General features: G+C 48.8%; 2 protein-coding genes across 12 annotated transcripts in view; both read right to left on the reverse strand.

The window, feature by feature from the left end:
* The window catches only part of LOC125694708 (uncharacterized), a 55,680-nt gene extending 31,938 nt beyond the window's left edge, over positions 1-23,742 (reverse strand). Inside the window, exons 1-3 of one of the 2 annotated variants that reach the window (XM_048948299.1) lie at positions 22,415-23,742; positions 16,268-16,350; positions 16,141-16,174 (exon numbers count right to left, since the gene is read on the reverse strand). In XM_048948299.1, the coding sequence (XP_048804256.1) occupies positions 22,511-23,425 (915 nt within the window). In that variant the 5' untranslated portion in view covers positions 23,426-23,742 and the 3' untranslated portion in view covers positions 16,141-16,174; positions 16,268-16,350; positions 22,415-22,510. The remainder of the gene's footprint in view (positions 1-16,140; positions 16,175-16,267; positions 16,351-22,414) is intronic. The other variant, XM_048948300.1, reaches the window with a different exon arrangement.
* A 637-nt stretch (positions 23,743-24,379) lies between these two features.
* Positions 24,380-25,651, reverse strand: part of KTN1 (kinectin 1) — a 70,000-nt gene continuing 68,728 nt past the window's right edge. For 5 of the 10 annotated variants that reach the window (XM_048948066.1, XM_048948071.1, XM_048948070.1 and 2 more), the window contains one exon: positions 24,381-24,881. In XM_048948066.1, coding sequence (XP_048804023.1) covers positions 24,877-24,881 — 5 coding nt within the window. In that variant the 3' untranslated portion in view covers positions 24,381-24,876. Of the gene's footprint in view, positions 24,882-25,651 lie in introns of all 10 variants that reach the window. The other 5 variants (XM_048948069.1, XM_048948063.1, XM_048948065.1 and 2 more) reach the window with 3 other exon arrangements.

Raw genomic sequence — 25,651 nt, forward strand, 5'->3', positions numbered from 1 at the left:
AAATAGGTCAAAAATAGAAAAACAGGTCAAGCAGATGCTCCAGATCTTGGACCTGCACCGATGTCTTGGATGGAAAGGGCATTTTTGGAAACAAAATCAAATCCAGATTATTCCCACTCCCCAGAAAGTGAAAATGTCCCAGATTTCTGATTCAGACAAACCCTCAGCCCCAAAGGCTACTGTCCCATCCACTCTCACTGCAAGAGCTGCTCGTATGGATTCATCCAACCCCTGCAAGCCTGTGCCTGCACACAGCCTGGCCGGAGGCACGTCATTAACTCCTCATAGAAAAGCTAACGAAGCCCAGCATCAATTAGTCGCAGTCCTCCTCCCAAGAAAAGTACACAGAGAAAATAACTGTTGGAAGCCCTTGGATACAGAGATATTTAATGAGAGTAGCTAACTCGAAAGATGTGTAGGAAGAAACAGCTCTGTTTACGTCAGCCTTTCTCATTATGTTTCCCTCATTTTGACTTTTCCCATTATTCTGGGAGACCTAATGCAGAGCTCCTTTTGGTCATGCCATTTTCACAGAATCACAGAATCACAGAATCACAGAATCACAGAATCACCCGGGTTGGAAGGGACCCCAAGGATCATGTAGTTCCAACCCCCCTGCCTAGCAGGGCCACCAAACATACACATTCAGATCAGGTTGCCCAGGACCCCGTCCAACCTGGCCTTAAACACATCCAAGGACGGGGCATCCACAACCTCCCTGGGCAGCCCGTTCCAGGGCCTAACCACTCTCCTTGTAAAGAACTTCCCCCTAACATCTAACCTAAATCTTCCCTCCTTCAACTTGGATCCATTTCCCCTAGTCCTGCTGTTGTCAGCCCTTTTGAAGAGTTTACTCCCCTCCTGGGTGTAGGTTCCCTTCAGGTATTGATAGGCTGCAATGAGGTCACCCCGCAGCCTTCTCTTCTCCAGGCTGAACAAGCCCAACTCCCTCAGCCTGTCCTCATTTTCTTTCATTTCTGCCCATCAGGGCAAGCATAGAATCACAGAAGCATTCAGGTTGAAAAGACCTCCAAGATCCCCAAGTCCAGCCCCGTCCCACCCCACCATGCCCACAGCCCATGTCCCCAGTGCCACATCTCCATGGCTCTTGAACCTCCAGGAGTGATGACGTCCACATTAACTGGATGCACCCAAAGGCTCAAACTAACCCATTCATTTTTAACGCCGTGCAAACACAGAGGGCAAACTCCTCTCCCATCCCAGTAGTAACACCATGCCGTATTTCCTCCTCCTGCCATACAACACTGTGCACTTTCTGAGCCGGGCTGCTGGCAGAAAGCTGCACCACCCTATGCCTTTGTAGCATCGTTTTGATTTTTTAAAGTAAACGTATTGCATGTGAGAGCCTATAAATATCCAGACAATTTACCGCAGATTTACTGCTCTCCGTTTTTCTGATCTCAGCGCCACAGCTCCAAGTTCAGCCCCCAGCCAAATTAATACACAGGGGTAGCTTTGCATGTCAATTAGAGCGAGGGGGTTATTCTCTGGCCTGACCTCTGATAGCAAGTGCTAATGCACTACAGGAAAACGCAGTGATTTATCATCCAAACTCCAGCAAGGAGCACTTTTTCCTATGAGAAGGGTTGGCAATAACTTACATGATGCTATCCGTCATTTCTTGGCCTTCCTCGCAGGGGCATTTGCAGAGTTACGTCAAGTGCTGCAGGACCAGCAGTAATCAGCCCCAGATGATGACTGAACTCAACATGTTATTATTCATTTTATGGTAGTAGTTTCATGCTCTGGTCATGGAGCAAGACCCAGCCACGGAGAATCAAAGAATCATAGAATCATAGAATGGCTTAGATAGGCAGGGACATGAAGATTGTCAAGTTCCAACTCAACTGCTGAAAAACGCACTGGTTAAGGGAAAAAAAATGTGAACTGGTGAGCAGATATGGCTGGAAGCATTCAAAACACAGTTTTTAAGCAATCTCACTGCCATCTGTGCATATTAGAGATCAAGGGGCAGGTACAGCATGGCACAGAGATGAGATGCTGCCATCAGCAAGTGATATGGTTTGAGTGACGTGGTGTCATAGGCACGGTGGTTGTGGGTTGATGATATTAGTGGTCTTTTCCAACCTTAATGGTTCTATGATTCTATGATCAGACTTCCCTGAGCTACAAAACCTCTCCCATCTGGGGCTTTGTCATGCCTTTCCATGCCATCATCCACCTTGCTGGTGAGCATGGCTGGGCTTATGGAAGGGCAGGACAAGCAGGATGGGCTCATGTCCTGTAGCTGCAAGGAAAAGCTCCCAAAAAGAAGGTTAAAAAAGAACGTTACTTTTCTACTTTTGCCTTTCTGCTTTTTCTTCTTCCCTCCCTTTCTTCCTGTTTCCCAGAGCCCCACACATATGGCCAACAGTAACATGTCCCCACTGGGTGGTGTGGATGAGAAAGACGCCATGAGGCTGAGGAATGTTTCCCAATACCTGCTGTACAGCACATCCCCACAGTGAAGCACTCAGCAGAGATGCTCCTCCTGAAGCAGTGGTGGGAGAAGACTCACAAGCAGGAAAGGCTCCATGTCCACGCGTCGCTTTGCTTTCAGGAGCACAACACCATCCCACTTCTGAGTGGCTCAGGGCCTCATTTGCCTTTTTTCCCCAATTGCATATTCATCTGCTTAGCCTGTGAATCCCCGGAGCCTCGTTTGTCCAATTAGTGTTCTCTAAGTCTCTCAATACTGGCCAATAATAGGCTCTTCCATGCACTATTGCATTACCTGAAGGAGAATTACTTGGTGGCTGAGAGCTGAGCATCTCAGTGCCATGAGGAATAGAGAGGCAGCCCCTGCTCTTTCGCTGCCCTGACACAAGCCCTTGCAGGGAGATGGGGTTATTTAAGGAGACCCTTGCTTGTTTAGTGGGAAAAAATAGCTGGAAAAAAAAGCTGTATTCAGATACAGGAGCAAGGAGAGCATATCACTAAAGAAATCACCCGTGCTGGAATGTAGCAGAACCACAAAGCTCAGGTTTTCTTCCCTTTAGGCTGACATTCAGGCTAGGCTTATATATATTCCTTGACAGAGGTTTGTGAGCAATTTGACCTGTGCTAATTCTTCACTCCAACTGGGAGTGTGCAGCAAGCCAGAAATCAATCTGCTCGCTCGATTCCTTGTCCAGCTCTCTGCAGTTCCTTAGGAAGAAGCAAGCGTGTCCTTGCTGATTTATCATACAACTGCAGTAAGTGCATTTTATGGTTTAGGGCATATCCTTTCATGACTCTCATTATTTTAGACTGGTATTAAAGCAAAAAATAAAAAAAAACAAGCACCGTAAAAGTGTCTTTCTCCAGTGGAGTCAATTAGCCCTTCAGTTTAAGCCCCCCCCCAATGACTAGGAAAGAAGGAACTTTGTCTGTCAGTGTAGAGTAAGACACCAAGATGAGAATGCAAATAAGTGCCTACAAAAGGTGTCTAACATAACTGTGACTCCAGCTGGAGTCTGCTGTACATTGGTTGCTCCCCAGGATGGGATGGATGTGCTGCCTTTCCCGGATTGCCAATTCACATCCCTAGAGAAGACTCTTCCCATGGCTCTTTTTTGGCTTTATACAGGAGTAAGGGAGAGCAGAGTTAGGTCTGCAGCTGCTGGAATACCATCCGTCCATGAGCTGGCTTGGAACTGAGCAAATACAAAGTTGCATCAAAGATTCCAATGGGCACTAGGCTGAACCCTTTGTTCCTCTTCAGAACTGGAAATTAGCCAAAGACAGAAATACTTGCCCAAATTTCAGAATAAGCTGATCTAAAACTGGGAGTTCAGTTTAAAGCAGAGATTGATCCAACCTTGAACTCCAACATCTGTGCATCCCCACAGGTCCTTTACACGCACAAACATCCTTGTGAGTACTGTATGCTCTGCTGCTTAACCTCAGCTTGGGCAAATCTGAGCTTCCACTTGTGGAGGTTCTCACTGAAAGAGATTTTTATTTAATGATCATGGAGGATAGCAATATTTGGATATGATCCCCATCACTTTTTTTTCCTCCCCAATGCAGGGGATCAGCCCTGAGTGCTGATCCTGAGGATCTCTGCTGTATTCCAAGTGATGCAGCCAAGGAGAGACCGAGGACTGGGAACAAACCCATCCTCTGGCTTTTAAAACCTTATTTCCAATTGGTACAGACAGGGAAGGAACAGCTCTAAACTTAAAAAGACATCTCAAATTAACAAACATGAGCCGAGCCAGACTGAAGGATTAAATAAAATAAGACAAAGGCTGCCAGTGCCTGTTAACCTGCTCAGAGCAGGGTAAATGTTTGCACACCAGGTCTATTCTGCTCTTCCAGCAAACACCCTTCTGTCAGCTCGTGAACTGGGAGATTTCACTGCCCAAATGTGCTCAGAGTTCTGCCTTCACCATGAGTTGGAAGGGACCATTAAAGGCCATCTGGTTCCACTCCCCCACAGTGAACACGGATACTCATGGACCCATCAGGTGCTCAGAGCCCATCCAGCCTGACCTTGGGTGTCTGCAGGGATGGAGCATCCACCGAATGGGCTGAATCTCACTGCTACAGAGGCAAACAGAAGAGCACCCAGCATCCACATGTAGAAAAGAACTGCTTTAATTCAGGATCCTGCTGTGTTAGCTTAGAAGAACAGCAGGACAACAGCAACCCCCCCAGGCAGCATAAGATGCCCCGCTGCTGCTTTTGGGGACAGAAAGAAGCTGCTCTGCTCTATTTCTGCCGTGCCATACCAGAGGAAAAAAAAAAGGCCATAAAAAATTCCTGTACAGTCTAATGGGCCATGCACGTATCTGCTCCCAAATACTCATCCTTCAGCAAAAAAAAAAAGAAAGAAAAAAAGACATCTGCCTTTGAACTGCACACTCAGCACCAAACAGCAATTATTCCTCGTGAGCCCAAATAGGCGCCGAATGAGTCACGACTCCGCTGTGGAGCCCTTTCTGCTCTACTTTACAAATATTTGCTCTCGAGAAAAAAACGTTCCATTTGTCACACCAGCAGACTGCATCCTTTGTGCAAGGAGCCTCATTGTGCACGGGGAAACATCTGCTAAACGCAGGGATACAAAAGATCTCGACAAGCAAAGGCACACAGATGGAGCAGGGTCCAGGCAACACAAGTTGTGTCACGGCACACAGATCCCAAGAGCCGCCAGTCTCCCTCCAGGCTGTTCCCAGCTGAAGCTGTTAATTAGGTGGGTTAAATGCTGTCATCATTAGTGTCAGCCTCAGTTCTGGCAGTGGAGGAGGAGATGCTGAGTCCGCCCGGGTTGGATCTAATTGTTGTTTGGTGTCATGAGCCCATAATAGATTGTAGACACAGATTCTGAGGTGTCGTGTGCTGTTGTAGGCTGTGTGCACCAAAGTGCTCGGGGAGGCACCAGCTCCATGATCCCCATGCTTTCAGGGTGCCAACATGTACCTCACTAATGAAACCTCCTTGAAGGACCAATAAACAATGCTGTCCTTGGGATGGGAGCAACACTGAGCCCAGTAGGAAAAGCTTTTCAGGCAGCCCAAATGACCCAAGCATAGAATTCAACATAATGCCCCCGAGGCTTACAGCCAACATTTTTTATTTCCCAAGCAATTTCAGCGTGGACCAAAGCAAACAGGTTCCCATTCCCAAAAGCTCTTTATTAATCAGTTCTCTGTTAGGACAGCTCTCTGCAGCCCACAGCTCAAGCAGACGGCAGCGGTGCTGGTTGGGATGGGCGGCTCACCAGTGGGAAGCAGGATTGCGTTTGCAGGATATTCCCTGTGGGACACAGTTGTATTTACATCCCAGAGCAGACAGGAACAAGGCCAGTTCCTGAAGCAGAGGATTTTCCACTCTGAGATAGACAGAGGTGGACAGAGCCTAGGGTTGTGCTTTTCCTGTTATGTGACCAAAGCTATAGGTGGATTTCTTTGGTTTTTTTTTCCATCTCCCTCTGACGATTCAGGCTCATCTGAGAGCACCACACCTACTCACCAGGGTTCTTCACCCTGACCTTGATATGTGCAATGGGCATCCATTTGCTTGTGCAATTGCCTCAGAGCAGGAGGAGTTCCATGCTGCTCAGAAAGTGCTCGCTGGCTGGAAGGGGTTGCGCCAAAGAGCCCCAGGAGCAGGAGGAAATGGCACCAAATAGGAAACTGTCAGCTAAAATCCCAGCTCGTATACACAAGCACAGAATTCCAGCTTGTGTGCCCAACCACACACACACACAACCCTCTTTTTTTCCATATCATTTTTCTATGCCATTACTCAGGGCTTTGTTCGCAATGCGTAAGAAGCAAGAAGCAGCTCTTTGAAAGCCCATTCACTTGGCACCTTCATCCATATTTCAGACTGCTGCCCAAAATGAAAGCTTGCTACAAGCACAGAGTGCTGCTACCCTGGTCCACTCACCCCATCACCAGCTCTGGAGGTGACCAGATGGCAGATGGCACCACACCTGATCACCATGGGGTTGCAGGAGATAAGCCAGGAGAGTTCAGGTCCACCATCAGGTCTTCTGCAAGGGGCTGAAGCATTTTAGTTGTATCCCACAATCAGGAGACCATGCAGGGTGGAAATAATCTGTGTTCAATAAGGATAGTGTTCTCACTAGCAGATGATGGCATTCCCAGGATATCACAGAGCCATCCAAGGTGACCCAAAGCCCTGGGAAGGTGATTAGCAGCTGATAAATATGGTGCCTGTGATTTATCTCTTTTGCAGGTAAAGAACTGAGCCAAGAGGGCACAGAGAGGGAGATATGGGGGACTGGGCCAGTAGGATTCAGTGTTTGCCACCTCCATTGGCCATTTGGAATGTCTCCTGGTGCAGCCAGACACAGAGAGATCTGGGTTAAGCACTGCCTTTTTTTTTTTTTTTAATTGAAAGCAGGAACATTCCAAGATGGATTATAGGGCTTTAATGAATGTGTGCCCTGCAGCCAGCAGAAAGGAATGGAGAAACCTCTTTGGTGGAGGATGGTAAAGCTTTGGAGCAGGGCTTAGGGTAGTATCTCCATCCCTGGAGAATTTCAATGCTCAGTCAGACCAGAGGAACCAGAAAAATCCCATACATCCTGTTGAAGACTCCACAGCATCCCACCTCACTAGCACTGCTGTGGCCCATGGCCAGGTGGTGCACAGTTTGCTTTTAAAGGACATAAAATGAGGTGACCTCTCCTCTGGTAGCAGCAGTCCCATGGCCCCAAGACAACATGGTGGCACACGCCTGGTACAAACACAGAAATTCCCACCAAGAACCCTCTGCCAACAGATCTGGACCAAAGGAATCTGAAGTAGCATTGAATGGTGGCGATGGGTTGCTGGTTGGATGACAGTAGTGATCTTTTCCAACCTTAATGATTCTTTGATTCTATGAATTTCCCCAGGATCTGAGTGCTGGCTCTGTCAGGTCTCTTTCCAAGCCTCACCCCAGTAGTAGCAGGGTTATGGGAACCAGAACAGCCCCAGAGAGCATTGCCTCACCATAAGCACATGTACACCTCATACACAGGGCAATGAACTCAGCTCCATGGGACATACATGGGTGTGGACACACAAATTGTTGACTTGCCGCCACTAATTACCCTTGGTATTGATGCTGTTAAGAGATCATAACCCTGTAATGAGAAGCAAGAGGAGGAGATGAATGGGTGGCAGGGGAAAGACTAGAAAGCACAAGATGCAGCTGATCAGCTAGGCAGGCTGGAAGAACATTTGCAGCAAGAGTCCTCCATGAACATCTTTAATCTAAATTTAATTGGGAGCTTGGAAGAAGCCTTTTCCATCTGCTCTCAAGGAGGGAGGGCCAGGGGTATCCAAGCTGGCCAGAACCACATGCAAGGGATGATGGCTGGCCCTGACATCAGATCCCCTTCAAGGATTAAGGACAGTGAGGCACTGGCCCAGGTTGCCCAGAGAGGTGGTGGAAGCCCCAACCCTGCTGACACCCACGGTCAGGCTGGATGGGGCTCTAGGCACCCGATGGAGCTGTGGCTGTTCCTGTTCACTGCAAGGGAATTGGACCAGAGGGCCTTTAAGGGTCCTTCCAACTCAAGATTCTATCATTCTATGATTTCAACCATGCTTCATTGCCAGCAACTCCTAGACAAAGAACAGGTATCATGGCACATACCGACCCACTTCATCTCCTGTGCTTGCTCAGCCCAGCAGCCTCAGGGGAGGATGGATTTCCATCCCCACTTTCAACTCTTGCTGCTGATTATTGGTTAATGTCGTATCAGCCATCAAAGTTCCCATGAAACCAGTGAATAGGACACAAATTGCAAATTAGACTTTAATTAGAAACTGGCACCGGCTTTCTGACCAAGAAATACAATGAAGATGTCTATATGTTACTATGGCAGTCCAGCAACATAGATTTCTCTTTCAGGACCCTTTGAAGACAAATTTACTCAGCACTATAAACTTGTATGCCAAAGTGATTAACACTTTAATGCTAATATCAAGCCGGACCAGTTACACACATTTTATTCATTAGAAGGCATCATTTTTCAACTGTGTCTTATCAGTATGTAAATGAGATTTTGACTCGGTCGTTGTCTGCTCCCAAAAGCACAGCCAAAATGAATTCAATTAATGCGATTTACATCCCAATGTGACACGCGAGGCTGTGCAGGGCTTGATAAGGCAGCCCAGATGGGAGCTGGGCCCTCGGCCCCGCCATGCCGTCATTTCCATCTTGCCAGCTTCACTCCATGGAGTGGAGGATGTAAGGAAGGGAGCGAGAAAGAGGCTCAGCTTGGCCAGCTTGAGCCCAAAACTGACGTCCACCTTCATGCTCCTATCAGAATCATAGAATTGTACGGGTTGGAAGGGACCTCTGGAGATCATCCTGCCCAACCCCTATCAGCATCCTTAATCATAAACAACTGATGCCTCCTGATATGTCAATAATCACAAATAACTGGCTGTGGAGCCTCCAATTCTGAAAATTCATGGGCAGAGGGTCCAAAGATGAGCCATGAAGGTGATCAAAGGGAAGGAGAATCCATCCAGTGAAGACAGGTTGAAGGAGTGAGGTCATTTCACTCTGGAGGGACCCCGTCCCAGTGTTCCAGTGCTTACAGGGCAGCTACAAAGGGACAGAGGCTCTCTCTTCATGAGCTGCTACATGAAGAAAACAGAGCAAAGGGTACAGGGTGGCTACAGGCTGCCCCAGGAGGAGTTTCATCTTCATATAAGACAATTTTTCCGACATAAGACTTTTTTTTTCAACCATTACAACAATCTCCCCAAGGACATGGTAGGATCACCATCACTGGAGGCTTTCAAGATGTGATTGGACAGGATGAAGGATAAGCTCGTCCAAGCTCCCTTTTCTCTAAGAAGGTTGGACCTGACACTCTTCTGAGGTCATTCCCAGCCTGGCCTGTTCCATGATTCTGTGACTTCCAACTAAATCCCACCTCCCACCCACCACCGTGCTGCCAAAGCTGCTGAAATAGCACTGAAACCAGCCCAGGATCACACTGGGGTAACTGAGGACGAGTTCAGCCCTTCTCCCCAGCCCCTGCAGAGGTGGAACGCAGCTGGCCAAGCAGTTGGCACAGCAAAGTCCTGGCTCTCCTTGCCCTCTGTGGCACAGCAGGCAGTTGGCTCCAGCAGGGATGATGGCGAACGATGCTGCTCCACCAGCATCCACCCCGAGACCACTAAGTAGGGTTCAGTGACTCTCCTAATGCAAAATGCAGCAATTTGCCCCAAAGAGCTACTGATGCATTCTAGAACACCCCTGGGAGAAAGACAGAGCCATTTCATCAAGTGGCTGAGCTCCATCTACAAATTAAACAGTATTCTGTGCTTCTGCCCTTGCTGGGAAACTGCCCAGATGCCATGTGGCAGCAGCCCCTCCACTCAGCAGGGGCTGACTTATGGACCACGCTATGAGTTTCCTTGTGAGGGAACAAGCCCTTGCTAGGATCTCTGAAGCAGGCAGTATTTATAGCTTTGTTTGTTCAGTGCTGCTTGTGTCCAGGTAAATCACCGGCATCTCCCCCGACCTTCGGAATAAATACAAGGGAAAGATCCCTGTCTGTGTGCCAGCAGAGCCTGATTTACGCTGGGCAGTGGCAGGAGCATCGCACACACCACCAGTGCTCTCAGAGGCACCATGTGCTGCTTTCCCAAGTATTGAGCCACACTTGGGGACAAACAAGGACACAGCAAGGCCCCAAAGCCTCTACCCCATCAACACCTCGCCCACCCCATTTGTGAATGCTCGTGTCTGAGCATGCCCCTTTCTGCTTTGTGTTGTGTGGGGTGGGAAAGGTTTTCCACATCCAGCTGCCAGTGAGCTGTTTGTTATCATACCTGCGAGCTGGCTTCACATTTTTCCACAAAGAGAAACTTTCCGCAATAATTATTTGTCGTAACAGTTTGATTGTGGAGAGAAGCAAAAAGGAAAACGTGTTCCTGCAGAACAGAAGCGCAGGTGGGGCTGCAGCAGCCCCTGGGACCCCAAACCCCAAATCAATTCATGCTAAAAATTCTCGTGGGTAGGGTCCAGAGGACAGGCAATAGGCAAATTCACATTATTGCTGTGCCTTAATGAAGTCGCAGAATTACCTGCTTATTCATGTGAATTCTCTGCGACCAGCTTAAGTGCATTATCCAGTGTGGGGACCTGAAAATAAACAAGCTGGGTGCCTGGGGGAGATTAGCAGAGGGAACTCAGGACCCTGTGTCAGCACGAGCAGCTGAGGTGCTTCCAAATATCCCGATTAACTGCCAGATTGGCCTGGTATTAAGACAATACAATATGCCCTTATTGTCTGAGTGCAGACAATAACAGCCTCGTGCTTGGCTGGGGACAGCCCTGGGTTGGGAAAAGCCAATGCTGGGAGGGAGGGACCAGCTGATGGCTAGGAGATGCCAAAGGATGCCCACGTGCCACCCTCACTTTGTAAGCTACCCACTGGCACCAGGAAAGCACATGAACACGCAGAGCCCAGCTTCATTTGTGCAACCTCCATCATCATAGCATCAGAGAATCATTCAGGTTGGAAAAGACCTCTGAGATCCCCAAGCCCAACCCACCCCGCCATGCCCATTGCCCACGTCCCTCAGTGCCACATCTCCATGGTTCTGGAACACCTCGGGGGATGGTGACCCCACCACTCCCTGGGCAGCAACTGATTGCTCTTTTGGAAAACAAACTGATTGCTCTTTTGGAAAACAAACATTTTCCAACTTGAACCTCCCCTGGTGAAACTTGAGGCCAAAACATGAACAACAAGAAGCACCATCCTCCCACTCTGGGAGGATTTATCAATCTCTGTATACCAATACTGGTGCAAATTTCCATTTCTCCTTCCCACATCACTGGCTTGTGCCATCTCTAAGCCCTCATTTGTACAGCACACAAGACCACGTTTTGCACCAACCAAACAGGCTCCAAGTGTTTCCTCCAGAGAAATTTGGGTACTCAGAGACAACAATCCACGCCCAAGTAACCTTCTGAGCATGATTCAAGCTCTGCCTTTGGGAAGAAAACTGCAGAGATTTGGGCAGCCCTGGAGCAGTGAAATTAAAGACCCAATGGGGACAGACCTCATCCAAGCTCCAACACTGGCAACCAAGGCCATGCCAGCCTTGGAGAAAATGGGCTCAACTTGTCCTGTGATAAGTGTGCAAAATAGGTATGTGCACCATCCAGGATCCATCCATCACTGAAGCAATGAGCTGAACAGAGGGATTTGCATGCAGACATCTCAGAATTGTTGGTGACTTCAAGTCCAAAAAGATGAGCAAGAAGAAAGGGATCTCCAGAGACAAGAGCCATGCAGAGGGAGCTGTGAATGACATTGAGAACCCCACAGATCTCATTAAACTTGGCATTTCTTACAAAAAAAACCCAAACATATCTATATGGAGATGTAGGTGTGCTTGGCTTGAGGCTGGGGTTTGAAGGGCAAGGAGAAATAGGGCAAAGGAAACTCAGCACAGAACAAAGGGCAGTGCCATCATACAGCATTTGCTCCCCATTCAGACCCCTCCTACCACTAACATTTTAGGGCAGATGGTGTTGGTCTGAAAGCAGAGCTGGGGCACTCCCAGAGCACACAGTGCAGGTGGACAAAACAGACGAGCAACCTCAGCTTCTGCGTGCAAAGCAATTCTAGTTCAGCTTCAGGAAAGAGGGGCACCTTTGGAAATGTGATTTTTCCATGTGTTATTTTCCTATGTGACAAGGCTGTTGCAGGAACACAAATATTAACTTCCTTTTCCCTTATCAGCTGGGGGCAAAGAAATCGGCAGGCTGCTCACCCTGGCTAACCCCTGCCACAGCAACAGCAACGCTGTACACGTGTGTGCTGCTCCCCATGTAAATGAATGCATTAAAAGTATCAGGTGCCAGGAAACCAAGAGCAGCTTTGTGGCTCTCATAATGCTGAACATGCTCAGTGCTACGTGGTTGTGGATACCTCATCTCTGGAGGCGTTCATGGCCAGGTAGGATGGGGCCCTGGGCAGCCTGATCTGGTGTCCAATTTAGAGGTTGACAACGCTGCCTGTGGAAGGGAGGTTGGAACTCGATGATCTTTGCTATCCCTTCCAACCCAGCTATTCTTTGATTTTATGAAAAATAAAATGCCAGGGTAAGGTAGGTATAGCTTGTTAACAAAGGACATGGGTGTCACAGTGCTGGTTCTTTGGCATTTTGGCCAAATGAGGACAGTGGTACAAAACGTGAGGAGAGGAGAGGAGAGGAGAGGAGAGGAGAGGAGAGGAGAGGAGAGGAGAGGAGAGGAGAGGAGAGGAGAGGAGAGGAGAGGAGAGGAGAGGGGAGGGGAGGGGAGGGGAGGGGAGGGGAGGGGAGGGGAGGGGAGGGGAGGGGAGGGGAGGGGAGGGGAGGGGAGGGGAGGGGAGGGGAGGGGAGGGGAGGAGAGGAGAGGAGAGGAGAGGAGAGGAGAGGAGAGGAGAGGAGAGGAGAGGAGAGGAGAGGAGAGGAGAGGAGAGGAGAGGAGAGGAGAGGAGAGGAGAGGAGAGGAGAAACAAAGTTCAGAATATTTCAAAACCTTACCTTATTTTAGGTGAGCCCCATGTCTGTCCCAGAGCTGACTTCAGCACTCATGCATCAGCAAAATAAGGAGACAATGACAGCGGTTCCTTTTTGCAATTCCTTCTCCAAATAATCAGAAACTGCATTATTTATGGACAGCACCAAACTGGAGAGGAAAGTGCTTTTACAACAAAGCCAGCCCAGCTTGCTAAGGGAACCCACTGCTGCAGAGCAATCTGCCATTTCAAGCTCATGGTGATTTTATTGTAGGCAAGTTCTGATGGTAGATCCAACAGCAAATCCAATGGCAGACCCAATGGCAGACCTAACAGCAAATTCAGCTAGAGAGCTGAGGGCTGGGATACCTCCCAGCCTGTTCCCATGGGCAGCTGCTGGCCCAGTCCCCTGACAGTGCCAGTTCCCTTGCCCACCCTGGTGTCACCCAGCACATCACCACCAGCCTGTCCCCAGCATGGGGCTTGCAAAATGCTCTCTCATCCAGAACACCTGCTGCTGCAGAGAGGTTGTTCAGGCTTTTTTTTTTTTAATTTCTCTGATTTCCTTCTCTGCTTCCCATTCAAAACTAAAAGCAGCAGCTCTCTTTAGGAGCAGCGAACAAAAGAGCTGTAAAATTAGGCGGTTTCATCTGAAAAGCAGCTGTCTGTGCCATTCGGGAGGTTGCAGTGCCCCTGCTTCCCTTTTGAAGCCTGTTTGTAAAACCCCATTATTCTTCCCTCAAACACACAAAACAACTACAGTCAGGCCTCTGCTGGAGGAATAATATCTTTGCCTTCAAACCAGCACACTGCCCTTAGTGTTTTATTGCTCTTAAAGTACTTCACATCCTCCCTTTCCCCTTTCCCCTACTCATGACATGGGACATGCTTACACCAAGCTGCCCTGCAGTCCTTCATCCTCCTCGTCTGGGAGTCACCAGCAATTGGGAATGCTCAGCCCAGCTGAGGATAAGGATTTAGTGGATTAAAATTGGAAGCTCCTAGGACACCAGCCTCCTGACTTCTGTGGTCTCCTGGCTTGGATTCAGCTCTGTCCAGCTGAGCCATTTGGTGAACCTTCCTGCAAGGAACGTGATGCTCAAGGATGAGTACATCATGGGATGGGTGAGCACCATCCTCCCTTCTGCTCTTCATATTAAGAAATTAGCAGCTGAGATAATAAGCACCCAGCAACAATACCACTATAACAGCACCAGCCAGCCCCCTCCTCCCTCTTCCCACCACCCCAGAGGAAACAGGACAATTCCACCTTCTATGTATTCCCTATCTACGTCCTGAGCCTTTCCAAAGGTAAGAAAATCTTTTAATCCTCTACACTCTTATATCTCCATATCTCCTATTACAGCCCATGACCAGAGCTGATGCAGTTACTCAACTTGGTGAATGATGGCACAGGAGGGCAGCAGTGGTGTCACCAACCAGCTGTGGACAGGAGGCTTTGGTGAGGGGGACAGCAGTGTCCTATCCAAGCACAACATGATGGTGCTTTTTGAAGCCTGTTTCTGTCTGGAAAAGGGTTTTGTTTCATAGAATTATAGAATCATAGAATCATCACCATTGGTAAAAGACCATCATCCAGTCCAACCATCCACCCTACCAGGAATCACAGAATCATTCAGGTTGGAAAAATCCTCCCAGATCCCCCCAGCCCAAACCCAGGCCCCACTATGCCCACTGTCCACATCCCTCAGTGCCACATCTCCATGGCTCTGGAACATCTCCAGGGATGACCCCACCACTCCTGGGCAGCTGTGCCACTGCATCACCACTCTTTTGGAGAAGCTTTTCCTCCTTGCCAACCTTTCATTGCCCAGTCTGGCTGGTTGGGGACCCTCCATTTTAACACCCCGCTAAAGAAAGACATGTGGCAGGCACAGAAATTGCAAATGAGGTTATGGGCCTCCGCTCCCACACAATGCAAATTATTTTAATGCAGGGTGAGGGGACACCAGCTGCTGCCCTGCTGTCGGCCTGAGGCAATAGGGCCAGAGCTGCACGGCTCTGATGCTCCAGACAAGCGCTGTGCCCAAGTCCTACCATGATCCCCCCTTAGTGCTGCTCCCATGGGATGCAGAGTGTCTGTGCTCTCACCTGGGCCAGACACCGAGATGTAAGAAAGTCATCAACACCAAAACCCCCCAACCACTGAGATGTTTATATGTCAATGGGATCGCTAGCAGCATCGTGTCCCGTATCCCTGGACCATGCTGGTCACGTGCAGGGCAGAAAAATGCAAAGCACAGTAATTATCTGTTGCAGAGCCCTGGTAATGATTAAGTTTGGGAACCACTAACAATCAAGCCTATTGAAAGGACTACAAGGGTTTCAAAGTGTTTCCTCCGAACCATGTGACGGCAAATTGTTCTGAGTAGACGGCTCTTAATTCAAATGCTGGTTGTCATGGGGATGGGATAACACCCCTCCTATTCAAGGATGCCACACAAGAAGCCTACTATTCACTACAATAGGCTTTTAGTTCAGGCTACGCTTCATACGTAGCCAAAAATATATATATCCAGATAGTGATATTGGCACCGACCTTCCTTAACGCAGCAGAGCCCAAGGGCTGGAGGAAAAGCAGTGAGGGCATGGGCAGATGGATGGATAGACTGAGAGCCCATGCTCTGCCTGCATTGACTGGGCTCAGCCACAGGCATGTGGGTGGGCAGCTTCGTTTTAATTTCAAAATGTCACCAGTGAGGTCACCTCCCACTCGTGCTGGTGCCAGAAATCAGTCTGGATGTGCCAGGCTCCTGCAGATCTGGATTGGAGGAGTGGGGCTGGAGTCGCATCCAGCCTCAGCTGGGAAGCCCACTTGTCACCAAAGAGCCCAGACATGGGGCCAGCACCCCTAGAGTTCTTCCATCAGCACACAGCAGGGTCTGCTGAGAAAGCTGGATAGAGTTATGGATGGGAGCAGAGGATGTGAAGGGGGAGGAAGGCAACACCATGGCACAAGGATAGGAGAGAGAGGAGGGCTGGGGGGCTACAAGTCCATCCCATCCCATCCCTGGCCCCATAATACACCAGCATGCACCATACATGAGGCCCAGCCAATGTGGCCGTGGCTGAGAGCAGCTCCATGCCTTCACACTTGGAGAAACTGAACTTACTTGCTTCATAACTGGGGCTCCACCAAGGAGGCACCTGAGAAAAACATGGAAAACAGCACCCAGTAGCATTCCTTACTTTATCCTGAGCAAGAAGACATCTGGCTTGCTGGAGTTGTGCATGACTTACGTCTCCATCGGAGCCACCTATCAGCCCTCATCCCGTCTGCAGTGCCCAACATCCCACACCAGCACAGCTCTGCCAGGGATCACCTGCATCAACACAAAAGAGGAGACTTCATGTATAGCTCACCTGCTGCTGGAGAGCGCCACTGTGACTCTGCCATTCCCGGTGCTCTGCCCTGCACTGGCAGCTATAGGAGATGCAGGAGCAGCAAGACAAGCTGTATTGTTTCCCCTGACAAGGAAAGAAAACCACCTTCCTGCGTGGGAGCAGCACTGAAGGGTGAGAAGCAGCCTGCTAGACTGATGACTCATTCCATCACCTCCTCCTCCAGAGCCTGGCACCCTCCAAAGAAGAGCACTGGAAAAGAATCCTTCTCCTCTCAGCTCCTGCTTTGCCTGTAGGAGAATACAGAACTGCAGCCCCAAAACTATCTAGAGTTCCCAAATCCCAGACCCCAAGGCAGCACCCACAGAAGATGCGTGGTGCTCCATAATGATGGGGCAAAACCATTGTGCAGCAGCATCACCCACACCCCGTGTTCCAGCTGCACTTGGAATCATAGAATCACAGCATGGCCTGGGTTGCAAAGGAGCACAATGCTCATCCAGCTCCAACCCCCTGCTGTGTGCAGGTCACCAACCAGCAGCCCAGGCTGCCCAGAGCCACATCCAGCCTGGCCTTGAATGCCTGCAGGGATAGGGCATCCACAGCCTCCTTGGGCAACCTGTGCCAGTGCCTCACCACCCTCTGGCTGAAAAACTTCCTCCTCATATCCAACCTAAACCTCCCCTGTCTCAGTTTAAAGCCATTCCCCCTTGTCCTAAATGCAGTGTGCAATTGCACTGCAGTTTGCATGCAGCAGCACATGGGATCTTCTACACGGGAAGAAATTTGGCAACATTTTCTGCTGTCACATAACAAAGGATATTAAAAGACTCCACCATACCTCATCCTCACTGTTCAGCAGCAAGAAAAATTCAGGGGTTTCACATTAAAAAAGTTTGCAGTTGTGGGGGTTTTTGATAGAAGAAAAATGATGAAAGCGGGAGAAAATAAACGAATGGGAAACACTGAACATCACTGGGAAGCAGCGGTTCAAAGTGTCTGTGGCTGTTGGTTTATGTAAGCTCAGTGCTTTAATCAGATCCATCGCAGCTCCATACGATGCCCGCTGCCCTGCTCACAGGGTACACAATGTGTTCATTACACAGCGAATGGTAACAGAGGTCATGTGGGGGAAGCAGCAGCTTTTTAGAGAAATAGGAACAAAGTCATAACACGAGCGTGACAGGAGATGGGCTGGCTGGGAACTGCTAGCCATCATGGTGGCCACAGCCAGGGTGAGTGACTCCAGCAGTGCCCAGCCCTTTTCTCCAGCTGTCACCCCTCCCAGCAATGGCACCCACCTGGTTTGGGAACACGGAGACACGGAGGATGAGCTCCCATTTCTGGTTACAGAAAGGTTCATCGTCTCCTGGGTTAGCGCCCTCCTTATTCTTAATGGACGCAGCACTCCTCCATCCTCCAAACTTGAAGGCTGACAATAATTACCACAGTGAGTCCTCATTGATCCAGACCTCCCTCCCCTTCAGGAGGCACAGATCTAACACCGTAGCAGTGAACATGAAGAGCAGCTCTTCAAAGCAGGCGTTGGCAAACCTGTGGTCTTGTAATGAGCAGATTAACACAGGATGCAGATGTGTCCCTTTTTAAAGTGAGTATTTATTAAAAACACATCAATATATCACTGCTGTGGCACACATGTAGCTTATTAGCAAGAGCCCCCCTCCTGAGCTGGCTTTTGTCAGCAGCAAACAAAGCCACGGAGATGAACAGTGGCCCCTGTAACTAGAAGTAGCCCTCACATGAATGCTGACACCTCTTAGAGCAGCACATTGCTGTCTGCAACACCAGGAGGGCACCAATGGCAACAGCAACCCTAACGGTAGGCACTAGGCACGTGCATGCATATGTACATCAGATCATACAATCATTCAGGTTGGAAAGACCTCCAAGATCCCCCAGCCCAACCCAGCCCACTCCACCATGCCCACTGCCTACATCTCTCAGTGCCACATCTCCACAGCTCTGGAACACCTCCAGAGATGGTGACCCCACCACCTACCCGGGCAGCTGTGGCAATGCATCACCACTCTTTCAGTGAATAAATGTTTCCTAAAACCCAACTGACCCTCCTCCTCCTCCTCCTCAGAAAGCCATGACACTGGCTGTACCACTCTACAAACAGAGCTGCACCACAACCCATCAAACACCCCAAGGTCTATGACAAATACTCCACAACTGACAGCATCCAGAATCCAAGGGGAAGGGAAACCCCACAAACCTTATGAGGTTTCACACTTGCCCTGAGAGGAGGGAGGCGTCATTATCTCCCTGTTTCAGATGGGAAAGATGATGATGATGCTCACAAGATGCCCACATTGCTGGGGAGAGGACCCAGCTCCATCAGGTTGTTTGGTGCCCTGACTCCTATATCATCACTGCAGCACCAAGCCAGGAACTGGGAACACACCGTATAGGTGCTGAACATTGAGACAGGATGATCTGTATGGCCCCTTCCAACCCAAACACTTCTATCATTCAGCCCTGCTGAACAGCCAGCAAAACCTCAGTTTTCCCCAAACTCCTTTATCTGGACACACAAAGCTCCCCTGCAGAGCACCCCAGTGAGGCTGTGGGGAAGCTGCTCTTGTCATTTCAACTGTCAGGCACCTTCAGCCAATTTACAATTGCATCCATTAAATTAATAATGATGAGCCGGCACTGGCACTGCTGATACAGACCTGCTTGCCCTGCTCCTGAAATATTCATTGACTTTAAAGAACAATATCCCCGTGCCCAACGTGGCTCAGGTTGTTCTCAGCAGGGTTGGATTAGGACAAGTCAATTTGTTTAAATAAGAGGCCAGGCCTCCAAGGATGTCATCAGCACAGAAGCATAGAGTCATTCCAGTTGGAGAAGACCACTAAGATCACCAAGTCCAACCAACTGCCAAGGGCAGCAAAGCAGCTGGTTCTTAGTGCAGGACTAGATATCATAGAACAGCTTCGAAGGGACCTTAAAGATCATCCAGTTCCAACATATGGACTTGGCTCTTCCCTCTCCAAGCTTTAAGCAGGGCTGGGAGTGGATGAGTGCTTTACCCAAACGTGCCCTGCAAGTAGCAGAGCCCCTGGATCGCCCCAGATGGGCTCCATCCATCTCATGGCTTTGGTCCCACAGAGACATAAATGGACCCGTGGTTGTGTTTGGAGAGGAGGTTGTCAACACAAATAACTGCTGATGAGCCTGGAAAGCAAAGGCCTAATGAGCCCTCGGTGACGTTAACACCAGGTGTCTATAATGTAGTAGGATGCCATTCATCATCCAAAACCATTTCATAGAATCACAGAGTAATTCAGCTTGGGAAAGATCATGAAGATCCCTGGGTCCAACCCCAACCCACCCCCCCAAATGCCCACCAACCATGCTCCCATTTGCCCAATCCCATCTCTCACCCAGCTGAGCATTGAAGAGGTCTGCAGCCAACTCTGCTCACGGGGCTGAGATTGAAGATTCAATGGGGAAAACAGAGGAAAAAACTAAGAGTAGGGAACAGGCCCTGTGCAAAAGCCTGTGTTTCCTACCAGTTTAATTAGCTCTTCAACAACACAAAGGCAGAGCCTGCTTTCCCGAGAGCCTAAAAACATATTTTTAGGTGCAACAGCTCCGAAAATAGCAGCAGGAAGCTGAGCAAAGCCTCCAAGGAGCCACGTGTGGGTCGTGCTGAGGATGCAGGAGCCAACAGCTCACCCATCAGCATGGGGGGGATGGAGGCACACAGGGACCTGGAAGCATCCCAAACACGGCCAGGGCAAAACAATGGAAATAAAGGACATGTTAAGAACAGTCTTTTGTATGGAATCAGGCAGCACAGAGCTGCAGGACATCTGTCATCCCAGGATGGCTCAAGAAGGGGAAATGTGGCTGATGGGTTCCAGGCGTCGGGCTGAAGCGGGTCCCAATCTGCTGCAGATCAACACTGTGGATGGGAGATGCTGTTTTCTTTCCTTCTAGGAAAGAAAACAACTTTTTTTTTATTCTCTCCCAGCCAAAACACAGGAATTCAGTTGTTTTGAAGGGCTGGGGTGGCTCGGCCCTTTTGGCAGAGCCATTTTTCATTTACTATTGCTCTCAGCTGGCTTCTCCTTTAAAAACAGAGCCCGATGCAGTAAAAGAAAACACTGAGTGAGGGAAACATGGGACGTGAGTGGCCCAGAGCACCAACAGCCCTGGGGAGAAAACACAGCAGCACCACCACAAACTGCTTTAATGGCAAAAATCATTTGAGGGCGAATGAAAGTTGCACGAGATTTCTTTTTTTAATCGCAGTAACAAATAGCTGAGTGAGTCATGGGCCAAGAAAAGCCAGCAGCAGCTCCAGGAAGATGAGCAGGGGAAGTGGGGGGGGAGGAGGAGGAGGGGGAGTCACACTTGGGGACTGTGAGGATGCACAGCTCCCGGAGCTGCAGTGGGGACACAGAGGGCCTTCCCCTGCCTTTCTCCTTCCCGTTTCTCAGAGGTCGATTAAGAAACCCACTCTGAAGCTGGGAAGCTCACAGCACCGCGATGCACGCGATTTCTCCAGGAGCAAATTGCAATTAAAACCCCATCGCTGGCATCTGAGCATCCCAGGGCTGGCCTTTCTCCAGCTCAGCATCCATCAGCCATTGTCTCCCTCTAGCGCAGGCCTATGGCTCGGGGCTGCAGCTGGGAGACTTGGCAGTGATGACCGAGCTCCTTCCAATTGATTTTTAAGCCCTCGTGTTTTATTGTAGCAGATGCCCAGGGCACAGCTTTCCTAGTGACCAAACCACCTTCCAGATTGGAGAGACAGCTGCCAGAGGCTGCAGTGCTCAAGGATTGGGGAGGACACCAAGATGAAAGCAGCCCCAGGGCTATCCCAGCACTCCAGAGAGGGCATTGGGCTTTGCTCAGCCGGGCTCTTGCAGCTGCCTTTAACACCTTGGGACATCCCTCCTAAAGCAAAGCAGAAAACCTGCACTGAAATTTATTACAATGAATAAATTGCACGTCCTCTCCAGGGAGGATTTTTGCCAAGAGGAAAGGGAATGACGCTGCAGTTCTCACCCCTTTGAAACTGAGCTCTGCAGCTTAACCCAGAGGAGAAGTTCAAGGACCTGGAGAACGTGCTCCCACATTGCCCCTGCTCCTCTGGATGCTGCATCTGTGGCACCCAGCCCACAGCAGGGGCTGGGATCGGATGGGCTTTAAGGTCCCTTCCAACCCAAACCATCTTGTGGTTCTGCGATTCGGCTGCTGCCTACCCACAAAAACAGGCCTCCAGCTGCCTGCTGAAGGATCAGCACCTGGCCAGAACCTGGAGACCTTCCAGGGCTTGGCTTCCCCTCAGATCCAGTTGTAAGGAACGACCGTGGCACTAGAAAGGCTTAGTGCTTCAAAGAACCAACAAGCAGTCTAAGTTGTACTCAGTGACATAACATATCTAAGCAACACTGGTTTACTTAACTGCAGACATGAAAGGCAACCTCTGCACAGAAACACAGGCTCTAGCTTTCCTTTCCCAATTCGGAGCTATCCTGGCAGGACTTGTGACAAACTCACTGGTTTCCTGGGTGGTGCAACACTGAGGCTTCTTGCTCTCCCATCTGGCTGTCTGAGTCCCAAAAAGAACAAAAAATTTAAGAATTAAAAAAACCACAAAGGTAACAGAAAGCTCAAAGGGAACAGTTTCAACCATTTCACCTCTACAGTTACTCCACTTTGCCCCCCATTCTGTTTTACTGCCTCTCTTCAAATATTCGTATCCTCAAGTATTAGCCAAAGCTCAGCAAGAACAACATCATGCAGAACTGAAGAGTTCTTCTCAGACATGCATGGAATCACTCAAGCTGGAGAAGGCTTCCAGAGATCCCCCAGCTCAACCCCACCCCACCATGCCCACATCCCTCAGTGCCACATCTCTGTGATTCTTGAACACCTCCAGGGATGGTGACCACCCTGGGCAGCTGTGCCAGCTCACCACTCCTCATAGGAAATGTTTCCTAATAGCCAACCTGAACCTCCTGTCACAATGTGAGGCTGTTGCCTCTGTGCTATCGCTGTTACCTGGGACCAGAGGTTGACTGCTCCCCTTCAGGCAGTTGTAGACAGCAGTAAGATCTCCCTTGAACCTCCTCTTCTCCAGACTGAACCATCCCAGTGTCATGGTTCTATGTTTTTTGTTTTTGCCTTTCGAGATGGTGGTGGTTCTGAGGAGGGCCCCTCGCCTGGATCTTCCTCCTCCTCCTCCTCTTCTCTTTTTTGTTCAAGACGCGAAGACACTCGTTTCCATTTCTTGCCCTCCACAGGAGCAACTGGTATTGTTACTGGTGTCTCCTGTGATTGATTAGATTTGACTTGGGGATTTTCCCCTTTGGCTTGAACCTCAGCTCGGAAACTCTCTCTCTCCAGAATGGTATTATATAGGGCAAGGTAAGCACAAGCCAAACCCCAAATAAGTTGTACCTCCTTAGATTTATGTAAGCCGCATAGTCCCTGACTCAAATACTGGCTTAGTTTCTCAGGATCCCACAGGTGTTCAAGAGTAAAATCCCATGACACTGCGGGTCCCCATGCTTCTAAAACCTTTCCTAAACCTCTCCATATTCCCTGCCAATCATCATTCTCTAGTTTTGGAGAAGACTCCTTATTACAAATGCGTTGGAGTACATTCAGGAGAATTGATGACACGCACACCAACATGAGTATTAATTCAAGATTCGAAAAACGTTTAACAAACCGAGAAGAAAAACTGGAGACTGGTCTGAACATCGTGTTGTTTGTAAAATTAGCTATTCCATTTGGGATGTAGCTGTTTGTGAAATTAGCCATTCCTTCTGGGATGTAGTTGTTTGAGAAATTAGCCATTCCTTCTGGGATGTAGATGTCAAAGTTCAAATCATACCACATTGCAAATAGGTAAAACATAGGTGTCTCCATCAGTGCCCTTAGATAGTTATATACGGATGCAATTCCAAAACACACAAGTGTGAGATGGATTATTGGCCAGTAGGTTGTGACTAACACCATTGCTTTAAATCCTTTACCCAGCACCCCCACGATAACGAGTGGGTTCATCGCTGGTACTTGCTAAAAAAGGGTTAATGAATTGAAGCTAACAAGAGGAGGGAAAAAAAAAAGGAAAAAAGGCACTACTCAGACTAAGTAGTGCTCAAAGTTTACAAATATCCCAGAACACTGGCAGTACGCCTAATCTTTCAAGGTCAGGTTTTCCAGCACAGAAACCTGAACTACTGATAATGCTCCCTAACGAAGCTCTCTAAGAGCAGAGAGAAAAAAAGATTCGTTCTAAAAGCTAAAAAGCAGTCGTGCCCCATGTTGGGCGCCAAAAATCTGTCACGGATTTGACCAGATCAATCTATGTCCGTGACAGGGGCGACAGGCCTCTGCCCTCTCCCCCCCCACCCCAGTCCCACAAAAATGGGAAGGAAGGAAGGGAGGAAAAGAACAGCGGCAACAATCTATGGAGGAAAACTTATTTTACTATAATATTGGAATACAAGATAACACAATAGATACAATTTAATTGCAATTGAGATTAATGAATCAGACAAGATGAGAGAGAGAGAGTTCCCGGGACCGATTCAAACCTGAAAAGCTTGGAACGGCTAGGAAAGCACCTCCAGCACCCACTGCAAGGCAGCAAGAGTGCGCCCCCCCCACCCGGAAGAGCCAAATCCCGTGACTTCTGTAATGTACAGGGATAGGTAGCTGGGATTGGGCAGTGACACTTTAATGCCCCGTACACTACATGATGTTTTGATGTGGAATACTGAAACCCAAAAACAAAAAAAACAAAAACAAAAAACATAGAACCATGACACCCAGGAAGGAAAAGCACCTGAGCTCCCACACACCCAGAGGAATCCCTGTTCCATCTCTGAGCTCTGACCTGAGCAGACCCCCATCTGGAAGGAAGGTCTCCAAACAGAGCTGGCAATCTCACCTGAGCCCAGCGTGTCCAACACCAAGAACAGAAACAGCACAAATAATAGCATCCCTTTATTTGCTGACACCATTACAAAAACTGATTACATTAGCAACAACAAAAAAAAAAAAACCAAAAAAAAAAAACCAAAAAAAAGGAGTGTTTACTTGAGGTTGAAGTCAGAGGCAGCTAATCCCAAAAATGTATTTAAGTAAAACAGTGTACAACATCAGTATTAAAATGTTATATCCCATTGGTGACTTTGCCACATTGGAGTTTTCTGAACAAGTTTTACTGAGCAAAAGAAGACAAAAGATTACGTGTTTACTGTCTCTCCAGGAATGTAAAGGTCTAATTATCCAAACAGGTTTTCTTGTTATTATAAAACTAAACTCTGGAGGTGTCTACAGAGTCGGGTTTTTTTTCTTTAAATCAGTAGTCTAACAAGGATTAGAAAAGACAAAACGCTGTTCAGTGTCTCTGACGAAGTAGAAAGGGTGAAAACATAAATAAGGCTTTAATTTGGCAAAATATAATACAATGCCTTCTGCTATCCTCAGATCAGCGATTCCCCGTGACTTCATTCTGCAAGAGAAAGACACAACGCCACGTGAGCCCAGCAGTTCCTGACACGTTGGCCTCACCCACTGCTGGCCCTGGGATGACCTCTGCCAACCCTTGGCTCACTTGGGGCCATTTCAGAACTTCATGATGCAGTCAACCACCAAAGCCCAGGTCTCAAAGCTGGCTGAATATTAAAATAAAAGCCCTGTTGGTGCGTCTGTAAGCAGATCAAGAGTTCATGCCAGGCTGATGCTTTAGGTATTCATATCCCTGTGACCACAGCACACCACTGCTGCTAACTCAGGGAAGCCCAAGGGGGTTACATTACATCCCCAATCCCAAAGCAATCAGAGCTTACAAGTACAGACACTTCAAGTACAGACACTTGGCTCCTGTAACAGGGAAGAAGGAAACAAGGCACAGGCACTGTGGGAACAAAACTTTGCAAGGGATAAAGAGTTGTGTGCCTGAACTGAGAGGGTCACGGATGTGAGGTCAGTCCCAGTTGAGTGAAACCTGGCCCCGGAGAGGAAGAAACCTGGTGCCTACCAATACTGCTTTTAATGCAGTGCAGATTGCAGAATATGTCAAGTTGGAAGGGATCCATACGGACCAAGTCCAACTCCTGGCTTCACACAGGGCCACCCAAAACTCAGATCTTATGTCTGAGAACACAGCAACAGAGATCAAAGAACCATAGAATGGCCTGGGTTGCAAAGGAGCACAGTGCTCATCCAGTTCCAACCCCCTGCTATGTGCAGGGTTGCCAACCAGCAGCCCAGGCTGCCCAG

This window comes from Lagopus muta, chromosome 6, assembly GCF_023343835.1.
Source record: "Lagopus muta isolate bLagMut1 chromosome 6, bLagMut1 primary, whole genome shotgun sequence".
NCBI lineage: Eukaryota > Metazoa > Chordata > Aves > Galliformes > Phasianidae > Lagopus > Lagopus muta.